Source organism: Podarcis raffonei, chromosome 8, assembly GCF_027172205.1.
Source record: "Podarcis raffonei isolate rPodRaf1 chromosome 8, rPodRaf1.pri, whole genome shotgun sequence".
Taxonomy (NCBI): Eukaryota; Metazoa; Chordata; class Lepidosauria; order Squamata; family Lacertidae; genus Podarcis; species Podarcis raffonei.
This window is the reverse complement of record NC_070609.1, coordinates 12420524-12443831: the sequence shown is the minus strand read 5'-3', so window position 1 is coordinate 12443831 and position 23308 is coordinate 12420524. Positions and strand designations below refer to the sequence as shown.

The following is a 23308-nucleotide window of genomic DNA, read 5'->3' as shown; positions in this document are numbered from 1 at the left end:
GCCTCCACTGATCAAAGAAAACCTCATAATCCCAATTTTATTTTATTTCATGCTTTGGTACATTTACAAAAAGAAAAGCATGCATTAATAAATAAATTTTAGAAGGTGGCAACATTAGACAAAAACATATATATATATATATATATATACACACACACACAGACACACACACACACAGTGGTACCTCGGGTTACATATGCTTCAGGTTACATACGCTTCAGGTTACAGACACTGCTAACCCAGAAATATTACCTCGGTTTAAGAACTTTACTTCAGTATGAGAACAGAAACCGCGCAGCGGCGGCACGGCAGCAGCAGAATGCTCCATTAGCTAAAATGATGCTTCAGGTTAAGAACAGTTTCAGGTTAAGAACGGACCTCCGGAACTAATTAAGTACGTAACCAGAGGTACCACCATGTGTGTGTGTGTGTGTGTGTGTGTATTGGGGGGGAAATCTAGACTCCTTGCACTCCCCCCCCATGCTGTCCAGGGATGCTTTGCCCTCTGCCTGCCCCTCAGATCCAATGCATTATGTGGGGAAGGGCCTCAGTTGTACCAGCCTCTCCTCCTTTACCTTTGCCATCTCTGCATATAATAATAATAATAATAATAATAATAATAATAATAATAATAAAATAATCTAATAATCATTTATTATTTATACCCCACCCATTTGGCTGGGTTTCCCCAGCCACTCAGGGCGGCTTCCAGCAGAATATTAAAACACAATTCTAAGGCTTTCACCATCCATTCTTCCTTTCAGGGTATTCTCAAAACTTTCCACTTCTTAGCATAAAGATCCCTTGCCACTGTCGCTGCATATATAAATACAGCTGCATATATAAATAGAGTTTGCAATTTCGCTGACCAATATCCCCGGCCAGAAAGATTTTGGACTCTTGGAAAAGTCATGCCCCAAAAGACCTTGGCCTCCCTACAGGTCTACCACATGTGACAGAATGACCCCTTGCAATTCTTACATTTCCAACATTTATTTGGTACATTCTTATACATTCAAGCTGAGTTCTTTAGAGTTAAATAACATCAGTACATCATCTTATAATAATTCCCTCTTATAATATGAAGAAGATGGTGAAGGAAGAGGACATGAGCCCAAAGTCACTCTCCTCACGCTCTCCATTGTGATTACCAACATCTGGGAGTCCCATTCTTCTTAGAAGAAACAATGTGAAGAGCCTAAGCTTGCAGTAAATTATATAGCAACATTATATATTACACAAATATATACATAATACTAACATTGCACCAAGAAACCTCTCCACAGATATCTGTGATGCTGCCACTCCCCCCCCCCCGCATTCCCCAAACGCCAAAGTCCACATCATTCACACTGTCTTTCACTTTCATCACAAGTGAAGCAAAAGCAAATGACGTGGAGCTGAGCTTGTGTATATCCAGCCCCAGTAAAAGACAGTCCCTTAAATACGCTAGCTCCTCTGGACACAGACCTGCAATGTAACCAACTTATTTTAAAGAGCAAGTGGACCAATTCTTTAGCCCAAAAACAAGTGCATTTAATGGGACAGAGGAAATCTAGATTGGGAGTCACTGTGGATTTTATTACTATATAACAACAAAGGAAACTGGACAGACACTTGTCTCCCCTTACCAAAAATAAATAAATTCGTGATTCTGACTATCAGAGAAATCTGGCAAAATTGCCTGGACTTCTGGAAATCTAATCCAATTTCACTGCTGAGCTTTGTTTTTGTTTTTTTAAAATAATATTTATTCAAGTTTTAAAAGGTTACAAAAAAGAACACAATATATAAAGACAAAACATATCCAAGAGAAAAATAAAAATAGAAAAATAGAAAAAGCAAAAACAACTAAAAAGGAAACAACTAAAAAAAAGACACAATCCAAAAAACAAAAAAGAAAAGCAAAAGAACAAGTTAAACCTTAATATAACTCTCTTTCTTAACTTATCTCCTTGACCTCCTCACACCTCCCCTCTTTGTATTCTAATTCATATAGATATTTCAGCAAATCCTTCACCTTGTTTTTATCCTTATATCTTATCTTATTATACTGTAGTTTCCCATTCTTTCTTTCACCAATTAATCATCCACTTTTACTTTATTTAATCTTATTTCTCATTAAAACTTATATATCTAAGCTTATTCTTAAAACGTTTCCCCTAGGGTCAGAAAACATTCCATTCCACGATTTTCCCATCTCTCATTAAAAGATAAAAAGAAAAACAAATTATAATATATACATTTTAAATTCCCAATTTTCTTTCACCAACTCCCCTCCCCAGTTTCGGCCCCTAGCGATAGTTCCATCAATCTCGGAAAACCATCAACCCAGAGATCTAAAGTCCGAGGCTCTTAAATCTCTTTCATGTCCCCTCTGCCGCTCTTTTTGGTAGTCTTTGGTGTTAAAGAACAGATCTCGGTGAAGCTCCAACCCATCGGTAGTCATATTCCTTCTTAGCAGGTATGCCAGACTTCCGTAGTTAAAAGTAGGGCCTATAGGATATTCCAAATCTTGTTTCACACTCCTTTCAAATCCAAAGGCCCCAAAAACGCCAGCCTCCGCCTGACTCAGATTTGTATCCCAAAAGTCATTTGATCTCCACATAGGGTGATCTTTCCATCTTTCATTTTCCAAACCAAGCCGGGCTTCCATCTCCAAAAACTGGCTCCTCCTAGTTGCCATCATGTAAGGCCTCAAGTTATAGTCCACCATTTGCCTCTGTAGGGTTACGGCTCCCCCTTGCATCACTTTAATCACAACAGATTCCTCCTTCTCAGATTCTTCAATTTGTTCAGTTGGAAAAGATTCTTGTGCCGGGTTCTTGTCAACTTCTTTACTAATGCCCACTTTTGTTCCCAAAGTTACAACATTGGTAGCCATAACATTTATCTGGTCTTGCAGCTTTCCCAACAGATAAAATGTTCTATTCAACTGACACTCGACTTCCTTCCTGACCGCCATCCTTAAGAAGTCCAAGGTCAAAACTAGTTTCTCAAAACTTTTATCTTAAGCAATTTCCCAGCTGCATCCTTACGACAATATCCCAAAGCTCCCTCTAGAGGGACACAAGTTCCTTTTATCTCTCCTTCCAGCACAGTCCCAAAGGTCCCAAGCGTAAGATTGTAACAATTCCCTCCTTTTTAAATACTGAGACGGACAGTAGAAACAAAGTCCTTCTTTTATATCTTAATAGCTAGCTTGTATCTTGACAGCTAGCTTGACAGCTGTCAGATTTATCCGTCAACAGGCTCTCACAGACCGCTCCTGGGTTTAGGGAAGTGGCGCTTCAGTTCCCAAATTTTAACCCTCACCTGCAGGCTTCCCTGCTTTTAAGAAGATATTGATAGTAGTTTCAATCAGTGGAATTTAGATCCTTTACGTAAGACTCTCCACAACCTTAGTTAACAAATTCTTTGCTTCAGTTTATTTACAGAAAGGGGAGGTGGACTTCCTGTTTAGACCTTCCCCGATCGGTGCCAATTTAAAAATACTTTAAAAGCCCAATTTTCGTTCTACTCACGGGTTGTTGTTTAAAATCCAATTGTCCACAAGAAAAAGTCAGCGTTCTCCAGCAACAGCTATGCGGCTTCTCTCCGCGAAAAAAGCAGTTGACTCACAGCACCGCGCCACTCACCCCGCTCCGCTCCAAAGCCTGTAAACGGGTCTCCTTGCGAGTTGGGGGGGCGCAAAAGGTGCCCGCTGAGTCCCACGTTCATAGGCTTCACCCGCCTATGATTTCTGTAGGGTCCCCGCTTCGCCGTAGCGGTATAGACCCAATTTCCGCGGAACTAGTCCCTCCAGATCGGAGGGAATCCGCCATTAGCTGATGGCGCTAACCGGGAAGTCCTCCAATTTCACTGCTGAGCTTTGAATTCTGGTGTCACCTGATGGGGCTTCACTTCCTGGGTGGTGAAATTGTGGGTGCCACAGGTTAAAGGGGGGAAATGTCATTTGAGCTCTTGGAAGGGGGAAGAGATTGATTTACCCCAAATGCAACTGCATTTAATGGGAGTGAAGGGATCCGGGTCACTATGCATTTTATTACTGTACCAAAAAGGAAACTGTAGACAGACATTTGTCCCCCTTTCAAAAAAGTTCATGCTGTCAGGGAAACGCCTTGGCTTCCAGAAACCTAATCCAATTTCAGTGCTGTAACCTGATGGGACTTGTTTCCCCACATCCAGGATGGTGAAACTGACGCTGGCACAGATTAGGAGGGACGTGTCCTTGGAGTTCTTGGAAGGGGGAAGAGATTTAATTGCTTTTCAACACTGTGCTTTATATTATGGTATAGCACAATTAGAATTCTGGCAATTTGTTGCAGTGCCCTGAATCCATTGTTCCTGGGTGCTGGCAAAGTGCTCCTTGCAATCCTCTATAAATTCCTCCAACTAAGCCTCAGTTCTTTGCTCAGCCCAGTGCTGTTCTCGAACTCCTTCTTGGCTCTTCAGCTCTCTAGAATGATGAAGATACTCCTGATCTCCTGCCTCCTCTTGACCCTTCTGAATCCAGGTGAGCAGAACCACAGCTGCTGGGCAGTTCATCATGTTTCCAGGAAGGAATTGGGGGGGGGGGCATCAGCCATTAAAGCAGGAGGAGAAAGGAACAAGGACTTGTGCTTCCTTTGAAAGGGAGAGGAATAAAGCATATGGTCAAGCTACAAGGGATCTTCAATCAGGATAGTTTGTTCCCAATATTTGTTTTTATTTAACCAAATACATACTGAGAGGTGCAGCATAGCTGTCAACTTACAGATTTGAAAATAAGGGAACAGCAGCCAAAATAAGGGACCTGCAGCCTCACCTGTTCCAGGCACTCCAGTCTTCCTTTCCTCCTGCAGTCTGGTCAAACTCATGCTGGTAGCTTCGAGAACACTGTCCAACCAACTTTGTAACCAGAGGTTCAACTGAATAGAATCTGAATCACATGCACCACAAGGCCTATGCAGCCTCAACTTAAGATGGCTCCCCGGCCTGGCTTTGCACTGCAAAGGTTGCAGCAGCACGTGCAACAAAATGGCATCCAACATTCAAAAAAAAAACCCTCAGCTTGCATTAACTAGCCACACACAAGGCATGCAAGCTCCACTCCCCCCAGTCGTTCTTAGACTTCTTATTGGGTGAGCAACACAGCCAAGCAACACAGTTGGAACCTCCCTCCTCCCTGGCTGGCTGGGAGGGAGGGAGAGGAGCTGCTTCCTTTGAAATTTAAGGGACATCATTTAAGGGACATCATTTAAGGGACATCATTTAAGGGACATCTATCTTTTCTTTTCTTTTTAAATGATATTTATTAAGATTTTTCCATTATCAAAAAATCAAAGAAAAACACAAAAAAGAAAACGAAACAAAAAAAAATTAAAAACACATAAAATTCAAAGTCATTATTTTCAGTAACATATTTTCCTGACTTCCCCACACCTCCCCCTCTTGTATTCCAGTTCAAATTGTTGGTTCAACAAGTTCTTGCCCCCAATTTTTAACCTTTTTATATTTCAATCATTTTAGAAAAACCAATTTTAACTTTTAAACTTTTAACTTATAAATTTATAACTTATAACTTATAAACATCAATAATTATACATCTGTTCTTATTCTTAAAGCCTTTTTCTAAAGTCGACCTAAATTCCCTTCCACGATTTCCTCAATTCTCATACAAATAACAAAACAAAATAAAAGCAAAACAAATTATAATTATGCACCCTTTGGATTCCCAAACTCCAGCCCCCCCCCTTTCCCGGTTCCAATCCCAATAATCGTCCATCAGTCAATCTACTCTCAGCCTGGGGATCTCACGTCCGAGGCTCTCAATTCTCTCTCAGTTCCTCTCTGCCGGCTTTTTGGATAGTCCTTAGTATTAAACACCAAATCTCGGAGAAGCTCTAGTCCAATAAAGTCCATATTTCTTCCAACCAGACCTCCATACTCAAAAGTGGAGCCTAAGTCTTGTTTCTTACTCTTTTTAAGTCCAAATGTCCCAAAAGCTCCAACTTCCACCTTAATCAGATTTGTAATCCTTAGGTCTTCAGATCTCCACACAAGAAGATCTCTCCATTCTTCAGTCTCCAATTCAAACCAAATTTTCACCATCGAGTTCTTATTTTCCTTTGCAGCCATCATGCCAGGCCTCTGGCTCTCCTTTACCATCTGTAAAATTACAGCCCCTCCTTCCTTTTTCTCAGGAACACCATATATCTCTTTCTTCCCACTCTCAAAGCTCTCAAGTTTCTCTTCTTGTTCAGCTGCATAAGCTTCCTGAGTCGGTTCCTTGTCAGATTCAATGAATTTGTTTACTGTTAAGTCCACAGTTGTAACATTTGTAGCCAAAACATCAATTTGGCCTTGTAACTTTCCCAAGAGAACAAAGACTCTGTCCAGTTCAGCTTGAATTTCCCCTCCTTCAGCCATTCTTGTAATGTCCCAAAACCCCCTCTAGAAGGATTTTGGTTACTTAGTGTTCTTTCCAGTTCAAATCCAAAAATCAAATTAGTTTGTATCAGTTCTTCCTTGTTTTCAACAAAATATAGTCAAATTGTAACAAGTATAGCCAGCAGAAGCAACAGAAACAAAGTTCTCTTTTTCCGTCTGACAGCTAATTTGACAGCTGTCAAACTCTTCCAATACCTTCAACAGGCTCTCTCGTGGATCACTCCCGGGTCCGGGGGGGGGGGGTGGCACTTCAACTCCCAAAATTAGCTCTTATCCTCCAGTAAGATTTCTTCTAGTGCCAAATCGTGAAATTAATGTCTTTTGCCAAATGATAAAAGAAAAAAATTCTCTCAACCTGAGGTAGCAGGTCCTTGCTTTAGATTATTTACAGGATTAAGGGACATCTATCAATAAGGGAAGGCAGCGGGACATGGCACTGGAATAAGAGACTGTCCCTTCAAATAAGGGACACTTGACAGCTATGGTGCAGTATCCCCAAGTCCATTGGGGGGGCAATGGGGGCAGTTGCCCATTCTTGGATAAACCAGAATCCTAGGTTTCATCTACAACAAAGAGTATGTTTCTTGAACTTTTTTCCTGTTTGCTTGCCTCATCGTCCACTCAAATTCTGCCCCTTCTTCCTGAAACTTTGTTCTCAATATTAAATCTTTATTTTACCAAATGCATACAGAGGTGTGGCATCTCCAAGTACATTGGGGGAGCAAAAGAGGCAGTAGTTCACTCTTCAATAAACCAGAATCCTAGCTTAAATTTAAAGCAGTGGTGTCCAAACTTTTTTCAAAGAGGGCCAGATTTGATGAAGAGAAAAGCCGTGGGGGCTGACCAAAGGGCCAACCAAAGTTGTTAACCTTTTATTTCGGAGCGGAATTATCCTGCCCCCATCCCATGCAATCTTTTAGTTTGCTGGTGTTACACACCACCCCAATCTCTGAGTGGAGTCAGGTTCCAGGGGTACCAGATGTGCTTACAAGAGTCTGTCATGTTTGCTGGTGCTGATGGGAGTTGTAGTGCAACAACTTGGGGAGGGTTAAAGGTTTCCCCACACCTTCTCTACTCGTCCTCTCCCTCAACCTGCAGGAGCCATCTTGGACAATCATTCTCTGGTCTATGGAAGGCCCACCCCCATTCAGAGTATAAGATCTACTGTAGGAATATATATAGGAAGCATTATGTAGATGAACAATGGTCCATTTAGTCTAGCATCTTGTTCTTGCCATGGGTCCTATGGGAAGCCCGTGAGAAAGATCTGAGTGCAACAGCTCCCTTTCTGCAGTTTCCAGTAACTAGTAATCAGACAAAAAAGTGCCTCCAATGTTGCAGGAAAAAATATATCAATAGAGGATGGTAAACATGAATTTATCCAGTCCACTTTTGAAGCTATCGAAGTCGGTAGCCTTTGCTGCCTCTTGTAAGATGGCGTTTGTAGCAGAAAGTGTTGTGTTCATGTACCTTGACGCAGACCTATTCTTCCTACACAGTTACTAAAGTTTTCTAAACCCATTTCCCCCCTGTCTGCAGTGGCATCTCTGACATGTGAGTCTTGTTTCAATCAAGGAAAAGATTGCACAAATGCCACCACTGAGGAGTGTGACGAGTCCAGTGACCAGTCCTGCTTCTCTGCCCGTGGAGTTGGCAAACTGTGTAAGTGAGAAGAACTTTCAACCTCTTTGATCACCAAAACGTAAACCCCCAGACTCACTTTCGAAGGCCATATCTTAGCCACAAGCCACGGAACATGACTTTTCATAAAGTAGTGTTCTAGGTTCTGCATTGCCTGTAGGAGCAAGGAAGAAATTCAAGTCAGTTCATATTTAAAGGTGCGTTTACTCAACTGGCAGAGCAAAACAAAGCCATCCTTCAGAATCTGCCCTTCTCCCATTTTTGCAATTCAGTTGTCCGGCCATGTAATCAATAGACAAATGCACATACTAGGGTAAAGTGTGCATATAAGAACCTACAACAAAATCAAGCAACAGCCACATAATTCATAAGAAGAGCTAAAAATAAAGATAGAAAAGATGGATATCAGTAACAGCAACAAAACAATACCCCAACCCAAGTGCCGGTTCAACAGACTTGAAGTTATATTATGAGGCTTCGTGTCTTTGCTGGTTGAAAGAATGGATAAAATTGGAGAATACGGAATTGTTGGATTTAGAGGGATATGACAACAGATTTGGGTGGCACGCTTATCTATGGTGTGATAAAAACAGAATGCACAAAGGTTTTGAAAGTCATATTTTTAGAGGAACGTTAATTGAAGTATGGAATAGGTACAAAAACCTATTAGAGCCGAAAACACCAATGTGGTTATCCCCACTGGAGATAATGAGTACGAAAAAAGTCAATATGACAGGAGATTGGATTACATATGAAAATTTAATAATTAAAGAAGGTGATAAATGGAATCTGAAACCATATGAAGAGGTTAAAGAAAAGGTGTATGATTGGCTGCATTATTTTCAATTGAATGCAATGTTTAAAAAAGAGATGCGGGAGAAAGGTTATTCAGGAAAAAAATCAAGGTTTCAGCAAGAAATTTTGAATAGTGATGTAAAAGTATTGTCAAAAATGTATAAACTATTACTCGAATGGCATACAAAGGATGAGGAAGTTAAAACGGTAATGATTCAATGGGCTAAAGATTTTGGTTATAATATACAATTTGAGGACTGGATAAGGTTATGGAAAGAGGGAATGAAATTCACCGCATGTACTACGATAAAAGAAAATGTGATGAAAATGTTATATAGATGGTATATAACTCCAGTGAAACTAGGAAAGATGTTTAAAGTTAGTAATAAATGTTGGAAATGTCAAGAGAAAGAAGGAACATTTTATCACATGTGGTGGGAATGTAAGAAAGTGAAAAGCTTCTGGGAAATGATTTATAACGAGATGAAAAAAATGTTGAGATATACGTTTGTAAAGAAACCAGAAGCACTGTTACTAGGTATACTAGGCAACGATGTTGAAAAGAAAGATGTGAAGCTATTTAGATATGCAGTTGCAGCTGCTAGAATTTTGATGGCCCAAAAATGGAAACAGGAAGAAATGCCAACGAGGGAGGAATGGAGAATGAAATTGATGGAATACGCAGAAATGGACAAATTAACATGTAAAATTCGAGACCAACGCGATCAGAGGTTCACCGAGGACTGGAACAAATTTACAGAGTATATCAAAACTGTGTGTGATCAGGAAATAACGCTTGTTGGATTTCAGGAAGCTTTGTGAAGAGAATAGTAAGGAATGTTGCTTAAATGAAAAGATAAAATAAGGATTGTTAAAGTGCAACACAAATTTAAGGAATGTGAAAAGTTGTGAAAAATATGGAAATTGTCAGATAGGCTGACGGAAGTCTATAAGATGTATAAGTTAAATTGGATGTTAAATTGTAATTGGATTGGTTATTGTAAATTTGAATAAAAATTAATTATAAAAAAAACAGCCTCAGCTTTTTTAGTTGGAGTCAGTCTATCAGGTTCCCATCTCCCAGGCCAAGTGAAAAATAACCTGCAAGGCAGAGAGCTAATCCGCCAGGATTCACAGCCAATATGGTCAACAAATATCCCCCCCACCCCCATGGGGGAAACCATAACTGCTTAAATCAGTATAACCCTGCAGATAGGGCCTAAGAGTGAAAATAACATTCACACTAAATGTTGATGGGGGTGAGAGTTGGAAACTGATATGAAAATGTGGAGAAATGAACTTAAAATAAGAAACCAAGAGAAACTGACACTGACATATTGCCCTTTCCTAATTGCCTGTGGTACATGCTCCCTTTATGAACTCCAGCATCGACTCTCATTGGTCCAGTTACAGGGTGGATTTATTTCAATCAAATCAATTTCAATCATGATTTAAAGCACTAGTCATTAAAACTTGATTTGATTGTTATTATTTTTACAGAAAGACTCATTCTTGCTGGTATAATCTTAATATTTACGAGATGAAGGTTCCGTTTTTGAATAATAAATTTTCAGAGTAGTTTTTACAGTTATATCAAAAATTACTGATTTGGTTATACTATTAGAAATACATTCACAGATAATTATGAAATTTTTGTGAGGTTTAATAAATTAACTATTTATATTTGGATAACTTTTCTGCTGTACTTTACTGAAAGGAGAAAAATAATCATTTCATTAATAACAATCTAAACAATTTATTTAACTAAAACAATAACAATAACATGTATCCATGTTTGTTAACTGATGTGGTTAAATGATTTTTTAAGAAATACCTTGGAGGGAGTTATAGCACATATGAAAAACTTAAAACAAATCCTTATTTCCTGATGAGGATAGCCTTTGGACCATAATGTAAGATTTTCCCTCCAAAAGCATTTTTTTTAAAAAAAAAAAATCCAATTTAAATTAAAAAGGTCCCATTTAAATTGAAAAAATCTGATTTAAATTTAAAAATCTGATCATTTTGATTTTTTAAAAAAATAATAATTGATTTTAATCCACCCTGTCCAGTTACCTGCGTAGCCATAAAACTTATTTCATTCATTAATTGCTTCCCATGAAACCTCCTGAACTGATCCCATTCATTAAGGAGAAGGGTGGTAGAAACCTCTGGACAGCCAAAGGTACTCCAGTCCTGACTCACATTCAACAAATAGATAAAACTGGAGAAATCTCTTTCTGCTCCAAGCAGGGCCTGCTCAACATAATTGGATACCTGAGTCAAACCATGAAATGTTCCCCACCCCGCAGACCCGGAAGAAAGGGTGACTGAAGATTCGGCCTGGGCGATTTATTGATATATCACCCCAGGACCGGTATGAGGGGCAGACCGTGATGACAGCTTCACTCAGCAGTAAATTGGTGGGGGAAACCCTGCCTATCCTGAGTCCCTCTGCCTCCAGCACGCTGAGGAAAAACTAAACAAGCTGCAGCCTAGAACTGGAGGCAGAGGGACTCAGGAGGGGTGGCAGTTTCATGAAAGATATATCGTTGAGAGAAATCACCATCATGGTCTGTCTCTCGTACTGGCAGTGGGAGAAACCAGCTGCATGATGAGGCTTATAAAGGTTATTCCTCCCTCCCTCCTTAAACTGCTTGGGTAAAGAGCACACCACTACCCTCGCCTCAGCCAAGCAATTTTGCAGAAACCCCAAATCACCAATGGATCACATGAGCCAATAGTGGGGTGGGGACTCAGTTAAAGTGCTCCCCCTCCCCAGCTGCAAGTACCTGGATGGAGTGCAGGCTCTTGGCTGCCACCTGGCTGCCTTTTTCAGTACAGGAGGAAAGATGGAGCCCACTCTGCCAGTTGAAGGCAGCAAAGCAGTGCAGACAGCCCTGCACGGCAGAGGTAGGGTGGCTTTGCAGCCTGAGCTTTGCAAATGACCACATCACAAGGAAAGAGGCAGTGTGCCCGCATGGGCACCAGCGAGGCGGTTGGAGCCTCAGAAAGGAGCTCCGAGGTGGTATTTGCTAAAATGCATAGAACTCAAGATAAGGTATGTTGGAAATGTAAGGAGAGGGAAGGGAACTTCTTTCATATGTGATGGATGTGTCCTAAGATTAATGCCTACTGGGATGTTATATATATATATAATGAACTGAAAAAGATTTTCAAAAATAATTTTAGTAAAAAAAAATAGAGGCTTTTTTATTAGGGATAATAGGTGAAAAAATTCCCCAAAAGACATAAATATATTTATGTATGCTACCATGGCAGAAAGGATACTTTTAGCCCAGAAATGGAAGCAGCTGGAACTTTCAACGTTGGAAGAATGCCAGACCAAGATGATTGAATACGCCGAGCTGGCGAGACTGACGGGGGAAATCCGAAACCAGCAAGACAAAGTGTTTGAAAAGGACTGGAGTTAATTTGTACAATATATGAATGAACATTACAAACATTTTAAAATATTTACAGGATTGATTTAAAATATTTTGTTAGGTTATGATTTGATACCTGTATATAAATATTAGAAGTAAGTCTTTTAAGTATGGAGGTAAAGTAAACAGGGTGATTTAGAAATGAGAAGATAAAAGTGATTGCATATGGAAGTCAGGGAGGGGGACGGGAGGATTTGAGCAAACATATATGTATGAGGAAATTTTATTTGGTTGTTATAAAGGAAAAAAGAAATTTTATTAAACATAACATTAAAAAAGAAAAAGGAAGGAGCTCCAAGATCCCTGCAACGAACAAGAGGGATATGGGGTGGCTCAAATGGGGGAGAGGAACTGACGAGGAGGTGGCAGATATTGCCTCCAAGGATCACATCACAGCTTCAAAGGCAGGAGCATTAGGCGATGCTTTTCTTGGTGGTCAGATCACCTGCCGCTCTGGATGCTGCCACATAAGGTGATCCTTGCCTCATGGGTGGACCAGTCCTATCTCCAGATCTAGTTATTTCCTTTTCCAATTCTTTCTTTTATAGCACTTTTGGGGTCAACAATGGTTCTCAAGTCCTGCATCGATACAGAGTTGTGTGATGCAGACTATTCCAGTGTCTCCATAACCTCATCAATCTACTTGCGCAGCAAGCTCTCCTGCTGCAAGACAGATATGTGCAACAGCGGACCTCCTGAAAGTAAGTATCATCATCAGAAAAGATGTATCCTGATGTCAGGGACTGGCTAGACAAGGAGGAGTGGTGGCAGCCAGTCGCTCCAGGAGGTGCCTGAGGGTGACACTAGGAAAGAAGATTTCAAACCTGATTCAGACTGGTGGGACAGGGAGGAGCCACTGACAGAGGGAACCAGAAGGGAAGCATTGGAGCCATAGTATGGGGGTGGTGGGAACTAATAGAACAAAACCCAAAATCCCAATAAGAAGATTACCTGAACAACATGCAGCATCTATTAGCAAGAAATACAAGGGAGCATCACAGTTTTACCTTAGTCCTAGAAACACCCCTCCCATAATGTTACTCACAGTTCCTCTTCTGCAGCAGCTTCTGGTATTTACATCCTATGCTTTCCTCCAAAAAGCTTGAGCTCCCGCTCACCTTTTTAGCCTCAAAATATCCAGTGAAATAGGTCAAGCTGAGAGATGGTTCCTGGCCCCAGGCCACTCACCAAGTGTCATGGCTACAGTGGAATTTGAACCCTGGTTTCCTAGATTCTAGTCCAACCCTCTAACCACTACACCTCACTGCCTCATTGGTTTCCCAGAGTTCTACCCCCCAAACCTAGACCAACCCACTTTCCTTGATGCATTTGCATTTGTAGAGATATTTTTAGTGGGACAAGCCTCTGTCCTTCTTGTATGGGGGGGAACTCATTTCTTTTAGGTGTCCATTCAGGGAATTAATATCTTCAAGTTAAAGCAAATGCTAAGAAAGATGTATTAGATGCAATGGGCTCCAGTGCCACCTAATTACTAAGCTATAGAGGAGCACTATCTACACAAAGGGGAGAAGAACCAGGTGGTACAAAGAATAAAAAGTTTAAAAAATTGCCCTGAAAGAAATGTGGCCCTCACTGAAACAATTAATACGAAGGTTCCATCTTTAAGCCCCAGCTAGGCTCCTGGCGTACACCAGCTGATGACGCAGGCCTGTATCACCATCCTGTTCAAACTAGGGACAGAAGCTAGAGTTGGGATTTGAACCAAGAACCCCAAAGCTGGAAGCTGCGCTGAGCTGGAGCCTGGCTTAGTGAGCTACCATGAATTGCATCCTGAGACCCTCAGGTGCAGAGGAAGATAGGAATAACACCACACCAGTCCTGGTGTTCCTTGGTTTGGTATTCATTAGTTTGTACACAGGCTGCAATAATGGATGTCTTTAGCTTGATCCAGTGTACATAGATCTTATCAGGGAATTCTGAAAGAAGACTCCTTAAGAGTCATTTGGAAGCAATCCCACTTAATGGGATCTTGAAAGACTTGAGTGTTCATTTTGTGCCTTTATTTCCTTCCTTGAAGCCGGCGTTAAGGTATAATTTGATAGCCATCGTGGAGTGTATTAGTCGGTGATCTGTTCAGCAGTTGTCAGTACTCATCATAGCTCCTATAAGGAGCACATCATGGCGATCTTTAGCACAGACGATGACGTAGTCTAAGAGGTGCCAGTGGTTTGATCAAGGATGCCACCATGAAGTTTAAAATTAATTTTTCTGTCAAAAGAGTGTGTTGGTAATAACAAGGTTGTGCGCTGCATATATTGTCAAAAGTAAGATTCTGTTCTGTTGCTGTTTTCAATTCCTTCTTTTCCAATAGTCCCAGGCCACAGATCGAAATCTCGCCCAACCCCTGCATTAAAATCACCCAGGAGGAGGAATTTATTTTCCTTATAGTTTCTGAGAGTAAATTTTTTCTTTAATGCCTTCATCAGCATCCAGTGTTGATGCATAAGTGCTTATAATGGTAGCCTGTTGGTTTTTGGTGTGCTTTATTTGAGAGGTTGAGAGTCACTCATTATTACCGTTAGAGACTTCTGACAGGAGCTTCACAAGATCATTTTTGATAGCTAAGCCTACCCCATGTATCAGATGTTCTTGTTACAGAAGAAAGTGTAGACTCCTTTTCCTTCTACTCAACTGCCTCATTCCTTGAGTCAGAACGACTGAATCTGTATCCACTGCCCATGTGCCGGTTCATGACTAAGGACTTCCAGATTTCACGATCCTGCCCCATTACCATTTGCCAATCGCCATGGGACTTTTTGGGTTTCAGATGGGTTTTTGGAAGACGCCTGTGTGTGAATTATAAGGGAGCTTCACAGTTTTACCTTAGTCCTAGAAACATTCCTTGCATGATGCTACTCACAGTCCCTCTCCTGCAGCAGCTTCTGATATTTACATCCCTACTCTTTCCTCCAAAGAGCCCTCATGCTCTCCATTTTAGCCTCAAACACCCGTGTAAAATAGGTGAGGCTAAGGGGCAATGTCTGGCCCTAGGTCACCCAGCAAGTGTCGTGGCTCAAGTACAGATTTGAACTCTGGTCTCCTCCCACCCTTGTTTCTGATGTAGATGTTCACATTCCTGTGTTCCTGATGTAGACCTTCACTCACCCCTCCTTCCTTGGTGGGAGGAGGCACCATTTTGTAGTTCTCCTTAGCATTCCCAATACCCTGGTGTAAGCTTTTCTTGTAAACACTATAACAACACTAGGACAAAGAATTCTGGGAGTGGTAGTTTCCTAAGGGTGCTGAGAGTTAATTGGAAAACCCCTATTCCCTTCACAGAGCTATGGATCAGCAAACAAACCCCACACAATAGCTCTTATTAGCTGGCATTTTTTCTTAGGTGAAATCATTATTTTACCAAAACTAAGCAGATGTTTTCCCAGAAGTGTTTTTTAAGGACAAAACTACTAAGAGCTTTCCTTCTCTTTCCCGCTCTAAGGAAGAGGGCCATTTTGTAGAATTTTATCATCGTTTCTGTGCATCTGTGGCTGCCATTTTGTCTCTCAGAATGCCCCCCAGTGGTGCTCAGTGCTAAGCCCAATTGCTTAAAGTGGTATCCCTGTGCTTGAAATGTATGCTGTGAATGTGGCCCCTGTCAGAAATCTCTTGCACCATGCCTTAATGTAGCCCTGGATGAATGGAGCATTGCTGAAGCACACCGCTTGGAGAAGTGCTGGAAGGTGGTAGGCATCGCTCTTTGAATGAAGAGTACAATTCCCACCCCTCATATACAGTACATTGTGGTTTGCATCTGCAAAAGAAATACATTGACTAACTGCAATGTTGGTGTGGTGATTGTTTTGCAGTGCCTGAGAGTGAGACGAGGGAGCCCAATGGGCTGAAGTGCCCGAGTTGCTTCTCCATCTTGTCAGACGATTGCGAGGGCTTGAAGACCGTCAGCTGCAGAAATGAGGAGGATCAATGCTTCTACCTTGGAGGTCTCATTAAGTTCGGTGAGTCTTGTATGATGGAGTGCAGCTAGTGCCCCATCTGTACTATGCATTTAAAGTAGTATCATGCCACTTTGAGCAGTCATGGCTTCGTCTAAAAGATGCTAGGATACTTAGTTTATTAAGGGTGCTGAAAGTTATTAGGAGACCCACGTTGCCCTCACAGACTGTCTGGGATGGGCAGGAGCCCAATGAGGAGGGATGTGTGTGCAGGGAGGTGGGAGGAGGAGAATACAGGGAAGGGCTAGTGATTTCTGCAGTTGTCTGAAACCCTGTGCCTGTTTATTCCATTTTTCCCCCAGCAACACCTTAAAAGCCTATTCAGATAGGGACATGCTCTATTCCCTTTTGCTGTTCATTCAATTGAGTTTTAAATTTAAGAGTTTAAAAGAGAGCCAGTGTGGTGTAGTGGTTAAGAGCGGTAGTCTCGTAATCTGGTGAACCGGGTTCGATTCCCTGCTCCTCCACATGCAGCTGCTGGGTGACCTTGGGCCAGTCACACTTCTTTGAAGTCTCTCAGCCCCACTCACCTCACAATTTGTTGTGGGGGAGGAAGGGAAAGGAGAATGTTAGCCGCTTTGAGACTCCTTAAAGGGAGTGAAAGGCAGGATATCAAATCCAAACTCTTCTTCTTCTAAATGTTTTAATGGTTTTAACTGCTTTTATTGCTAATGTAAGTATCTTGTAAGTCCCTATCAGTTTTTACTGCAATCAAGCGGTATATAGATTTTGTTCAATAAAAATACATCTTCAAATTTGCACTTTAAATTGGAGGGGGCAGGATGGAGACCCACAGGCCCAGGGGCCAAAGGCATTCCTCTAGGACTCTCTCTCTCTCTCTGGCCCTTCAGATCCACCTTAGCCTCACCTCCTCTCCCTAGGCCACGCCCCTCACAAGCCCCACTTCATACCCTGCCTGTATGCTTTGGCCTGGCTGGATTGTTGCCCCTGAACTCTTGGTTACCTGGAGGAGGACAGAGAGGGGGGTTTGAATGTATGTATAAAATAGCCTGCCGTGTAAAGGTTAATTTTACATATGTTTCCATTGGCCTGTGGACCTCCCAGAAGGTCACCCAGACTGGAAAACGGCTCTTGGGCTGAAAAAAGTTGCCCACCCTTCTGTTTGAGGGAGAAGGTTTTGGATTCCAAAAATATGTGTGTGGTTTTTTTCCCAACAGGAGGAAGCATCTTGATGGGCGCTGTCCGAGGCTGTGCAACAAGTAGTGCGTGTGACTACAATCAGGGGTTGCTGGAGACTGATCTTGAATCAGGATTTAAGATCACTCAATTAGAGTGCACTGAAGCAATGGACGAGGATGCCACAGAAGACACCACCATTTATGACGGCCTAGTGGTTGAAGAGGGGAGGTCTCAGCCTGAGGACTCCCAGGCTTTCTTTCTAGACGTCTAGAAGCTCCTCCTCAAAGACAGGCTGTATTTGACTTTCATGTGCAAATGAAATCATTGAATCATCTCGAAAATAAATATATATGGTTAATAATGTGTGTATGTTATTTTACCAAATGCAACATTTGTTGGGGAAAATAATACAGTGGTACCTCAGGTTAAGTACTTAATTCATTCTGGGGTCCGTACTTAACCTGAAACTGTTCTTAACTTGAAGCACCACTTTAGCTAATAGGGTCTCCTGCTGCTGCTGCTGCTGCCGCGCTGCCAGAGCACGATTTCTGTTCTCATCCTGAAGCAAAGTTCTTATCCCAAGGTACTATTTCTGGGTTAGCGGAGTCTGTAACCTGAAGCGTATGTAACCTGAAGCGAATATAACCCGAGGTACCACTGTAGTGCTTGGAGATGGGAAATAGCTTTGGCAGCGAGCAGGGGTGAAATCCCTGGCCAGTCATTCAGGTCCAATTTTAATCAATAATTAGTCGACTTTGGTGCATCCCATTTCTCCACTTAAGGTAAAATGGGGAGAAACAAGAAATGGAGAAGAAGAATGCAAGACATTGGGCTGCCTTGCTGTCAAGAGTGGTACAGTGGTACCTCTGGTTACCTACTTAATTCGTTCCGGAGGTCCATTCTTAACCTGAAACTGTTTTTAACCTGAAGCGCCACTTTAGCTAATGGGGCCTCCCACTGCTGCCGCGCCACCGCCGCGCGATTTCTTTTCTCATCCTGAAGCAATGTTCTTAACCGGAGGTACTATTTCTGGGTTAGCAGAGTCTGTAACCTGAAGCATATGTAACCTGAAGCGTATGTAGCCCGAGTTACCACTGTATATCCCATTTCGCCACTAGAGGTAAAATGGGGAGTGCCACAGCAGATGTGCTGCGCAACCCCCAACAAAGCTAATACTTCAGGAATTTCATTAAGAATCAATCAATGAGTACAGCATATTTTCTTATGCAAAACCATGTAAATAATCTAAAGTATTTACTTTAAAGTTTGTTGTGGCCTGTCCCTCATGTACAAATTCAGATACTATTTAAAGTGTCATTTTGAAATTCCTCGGGGAGATTAATCAATGACAGTCCTATACTGGGACACTTTTTTCAGTCATGTAACAGCTCAGACTGAATGTTGAGGCAGACAATTCGGTCTCACAGTTAAAGAGAGCTAGCAAGCTTTGCGTCCATTTTTTAGGGGGACTCGGGTTTCTTCTGGTTCCACAAAAGTTTGAGTTAACTCTTTCTTAGTAAAAACACAATTTTCACAGAGTGTCAGGCCTAATGAATAAAATGGCTCATTTCCTGTGGGTTTTACTCCATGAAATCAGTTACCAAGACGAAAGATCCCCAAACACCTCGCATCTGCCTAAGTCTCCTCTCCAGGGCTTTTTCTATGATTGAGACTGTGTACAGCTGATCTCTCCTCCACCCTTTTCATGCCCCTCCTGGGATTTTTTTTTTTGGGGGGGGAGAAGGGGAGTAGCCTCTTGCAGGAGGAGGAGGAGACACCTGTGACCAGAGGCACCAACCTGAGCCCCAAAATGTGGGTGCCCCCCACACACAAGCACAACATGATGGTATGACATCACGTCAGGCCATCACCTGCTGCCCTTCAAGTAGAGATGTGTATTGATGCTCGGAAAAGTTGTATTTATTAGATATTATCCTCCCTTCCTCATGTTTGTAAGTTCCGCAGAGTGTATCCCCCTGCTGCTTAAAAAGTCTTTCCTTTTTTCTCCCCCTTAAAATACCATATTTTTCAGCCCATAGAGCTTCCCCCAACCCCAGCCCCTAGAACAGGAAGCTCGCCACAAGCTGTGGGAGAGCTGCGCGAAGCCCTAAGCCTGAGGGGCACTGAGCTCAGCGCGTCCCAGGCTTCAGGGAGCAGGCAGCTTTCTGCAAGCCGTAGGAGAGCTGCGCGACTTCGCGCAGCCCTCCCACGGCTTGCAGAGAGCTGCGCGAAGCCCAAAGCCTGGGGGGCGCTGAGCTCAGCGCGCCCCCAGGCTTCAGGGTGCAGGCAGCTCTCCGCAAGCCATGGGAGAGCTGCACGAGTCGCACAGCTCTCCCATGGCTTGCGGATAGCTTCCTGAAGCCTGGAGAGCGAGAGGGGTCGGTGCGCACCTACCCCTCTCGCTCTCCAGGCTTCAGCGAAAGCCTGCATTCGCCCCATAGGGCGCACACACATTTCCCCTTCATTTTTGGAGGGGGAAACGTGCGTCCTATAGGGCGAAAAATACGGTAATAATCACACAGATTCTTGCTTGAAAAAGGTAAAGATAACATTCACTCACTCAGAATACTTGTTGAAGAGTAACAGATACAGCAGCTTTGTCCAGGCAGGCTTAAAATGGTGATCCAGTTACAAAGACATACTTTGGTCAAGCTTATGATGGAGTCTAAGCTTTGGAGCTCAGACAAGCAAATGGTTCTACATTGCAGGAAGAATGATGATGAGAGAGCAAAGAGGGAGAGGAAGTGCCCACACCCTCCCCAAAACGGGGCACAGTGGGAGTGTCTCTCAGAGTTCTTTCTAGGAAACTTACAGGAAGAAACTCACAGGGCTTCAGCTCCAGTCATGTGCCTTTCTAGCAAAAATGCATTGTTGGTTTGGGTGCATGGTTCATATCCCACACTTCACAGGCGGATGGCAGTCCCCTCAGAAGGCAGAGCACATCACCCACAGGAGAGGCAAGGAAAGTTCGCCTTCTCATTCACCTCTCACCCTGAGCACTTTCACCATGGGTGCCAGTAGGCAAGGGCATGTTGTCAGAAGAGGAAGCAGATAGAGGAAGTGTCATGGGATTTTATGTAGTTCTACACAAAATGTTTATGCTAGTCTTCACACAATATATGCAAACATTTTTGGAGGTCCCCCTTGTGACACCAAGCCGAGAAACAATGTACCACCTGCACTCACACACGCTCTCCTGGACCCTGTGGAAAGGCAGGCAGCGGCTGCATATGGCCCACATGTCAGAGGTTCCCCACTCCTGGTATAGGTTACAAAAGGGCTCCATAATTTACCAGGGTTTTTTTTCTTTCCTTTGGCTTTCCTTACTCAGCCGAATGATCAGCTTAGTGATTTTAGAAAGAAATTGTGAAACCATGTTTCTTCAGCAAGTACACTGTGAATCCACTCCTCTTCAGCAGGTACACTGGGTGAGCACCACTTTGAGGCAATCAAGATTTGGGCAAACGTTAGATTTCCCACAAGCTTCAACTGGTCATTGGTTACATCAGCCTGCTGAACCAGGCCAGCTGTTCCAGCTCACTGTTGTCATAATAATAATAATAATAATAATAATAATAATAATTTATTATTTATACCCCGCCCATCTGGCTGGGCCTCCCCAGCCACTCTGGGCGGCTTCCACAGAAACCAAAAATACAGTAAAATATCACACGTTAAAAACTTCCCTGAACAGGGCTGCCTTAAGATGTCTTCTGAATATCAGGTAGTTGTTTATCGCTTTGACATCTGCTGGAAGGGCGTTCCACAGGGAGGGTGCCACTACCGAGAAGGCCCTCTGCCTGGTTCCCTGTAGCTTTGCTTCTCGCAATGAGGGAACCGCCAGAAGGCACTCAGCGCCGGATCTCAGTGTCCGGGCAGAATGATGGGGGTGGAGACGCTCCTTCAGGTATACTGGACCGGGGCCGTTTAGGGCTTTAAAAGTCAGCACCAACACTTTGAATTGTGCTTGGAAACGTACTGGGAGCCAATGTAGGTCTTTCAAGACCGGTGTTATATGGTCTCGGCGGCCGCCCCCAGTCACCAGTCTAGCTGCCGCATTCTGGATTAGTTGTAGTTTCCGAGTCACCTTCAAAGGTAGCCCCACGTAGAGTGCATTGCAGTAGTCCAAGCGGGAGATAACCAGAGCATGTACCACTCTAGTGAGACAGTCCGCAGGCAGATAGGGTCTCAGCTTACGTACCAGATGGAGCTGGTAAACAGCTGCCCTGGACACAGATTTGACCTGTGCCTCCATGGACAGCTGTGAGTCCAAAATGACTCCCAGGCTGCGCACCTGGTCCTTCAGGGGCACAGTTACCCCATTCAGGACCAGGGAATCCTCCACACCTGCCCGCCTCCTGTCCCCCAAAAACAGTACTTCTGTCTTGTCAGGATTCAACCTCAATCTGTTAGCCGCCATCCATCCTCCAACCGCCTCCAGACACTCACACAGGACCTTCACCGCCTTCACTGGTTCTGATTTAAAAGAGAGGTAGAGCTGGGTATCATCCGCATACTGATGAACACCCAGCCCAAACCTCCTGATGATCTCTCCCAGCGGCTGCATGTAAATGTTGAAAAGCATGGGGGAGAGGACAGAACCCTGAGGCACCCCACAAGTGAGAGCCCAGGGGTCTGAACACTCATCCCCCACCACCACTTTCTGAACACGGCCCAGGAGGAAGGAGCGGAACCACTGTATGACAGTGCCCCCAGCTCCCAGCCCCTGAAGACGGTCCAGAAGGATGTTATGGTCGATGGTATCAAACGCCGCTGAGAGATCCAGCAGAACTAGGAAACAGCTCTCACCTTTGTCCCTAGCCCGCCGGAGATCATCAACCAGTGTGACCAAGGCAGTTTCAGTCCCATGATGAGGCCTGAATCCTGACTGGAAGGGATCCAAATGGTCCGCTTCTTCCAGGCGTGCCTGGAGTTGTTCGGCAACCGCTCGCTCAATCACCTTGCCCAAGAATGGAAGATTTGAGACTGGGCGATAATTGGCCATCGTGGCCGCATCTAAAGATGGTTTTTTAAGAAGCGGTTTAATAACCGCCTCTTTCAGCGGGTCTGGGAAGGCTCCCTCACGGAGGGAAGCATTCACCACCCCACGAAGCCCATCGCCCAGTCCTTCCCGGCTAGCTTTTATAAGCCAGGATGGGCAAGGATCCAGGAGACAGGTGGTTGGTTTCACTCGTCCAAGCAGCCTGTCCACATCCTCGGAGGTAACAGATTGGAATTGATCCCACTCAACTTGACTAGACAGAACTCTAGCACTCTCCCGCCCCGGCCCTGCTCCCACGGTGGAGTCTACTACTTCCTGAATCTGAGCGATTTTATCTGCAAAAAACTTTGCAAAATCATTGCAGGAGAACATGTGGCCCGTACTGGGCCCCGATGTCGCAGGTGGTTCCGCTAAATTGTGAACCACCTGAAAAAGTCTCCTGCTGCTGTTTTCTGCAGATGCAATAGAGGCGGTGAAGAAATTCTTCTTCGCTGTCGCTATCGCCACTTGGTAGGCTCGACGTTGAGCTCTAACCTGTGTCCGGTCAGATTCGGAATGAGTTATCCGCCACCGGCGCTCTAGCCGTCTCAACGATTGTTTCATTGCCCTCAGATCCATGGAAAACCACGGGGCTGCCCGGGCTCCATGCAATCGGAGAGGGCGCTTCGGAGCCAAACAGTCAATAGCCCTGGTTAACTCCACATTCCAGCGGGCCACCAGGGAATCAGCTGAAAGGCCATCAACATGGGATAAAGCATCCCCTACCACTCTCTGGAAACCATTTGGATCCATTAAGTGGCGGGGGCGGACCATCCGAATTGGTCCCACCTCCCTGCAGAGGGGATGGGTCGCAGAGAAGTCCAGTTGCACCAGGAAGTGAT

The 23308-nt window shown here is 43.5% G+C and overlaps 1 protein-coding gene across 1 annotated transcript; it reads left to right on the top strand.

Annotated features, from left to right (window-relative positions):
• The first annotated feature begins 4464 nt into the window (after positions 1–4464).
• LOC128420395 (phospholipase A2 inhibitor gamma subunit B-like) lies at positions 4465–17722 on the top strand. Its single transcript, XM_053401994.1, has 5 exons — positions 4465–4516; positions 7972–8094; positions 12863–13015; positions 16142–16288; positions 17464–17722. Exons 1-5 carry the CDS (start codon positions 4465–4467, stop codon positions 17694–17696), a joined length of 708 nt encoding a protein of 235 aa, XP_053257969.1. The 3' UTR covers positions 17697–17722.
• Positions 17723–23308: the final 5586 nt, after the last annotated feature.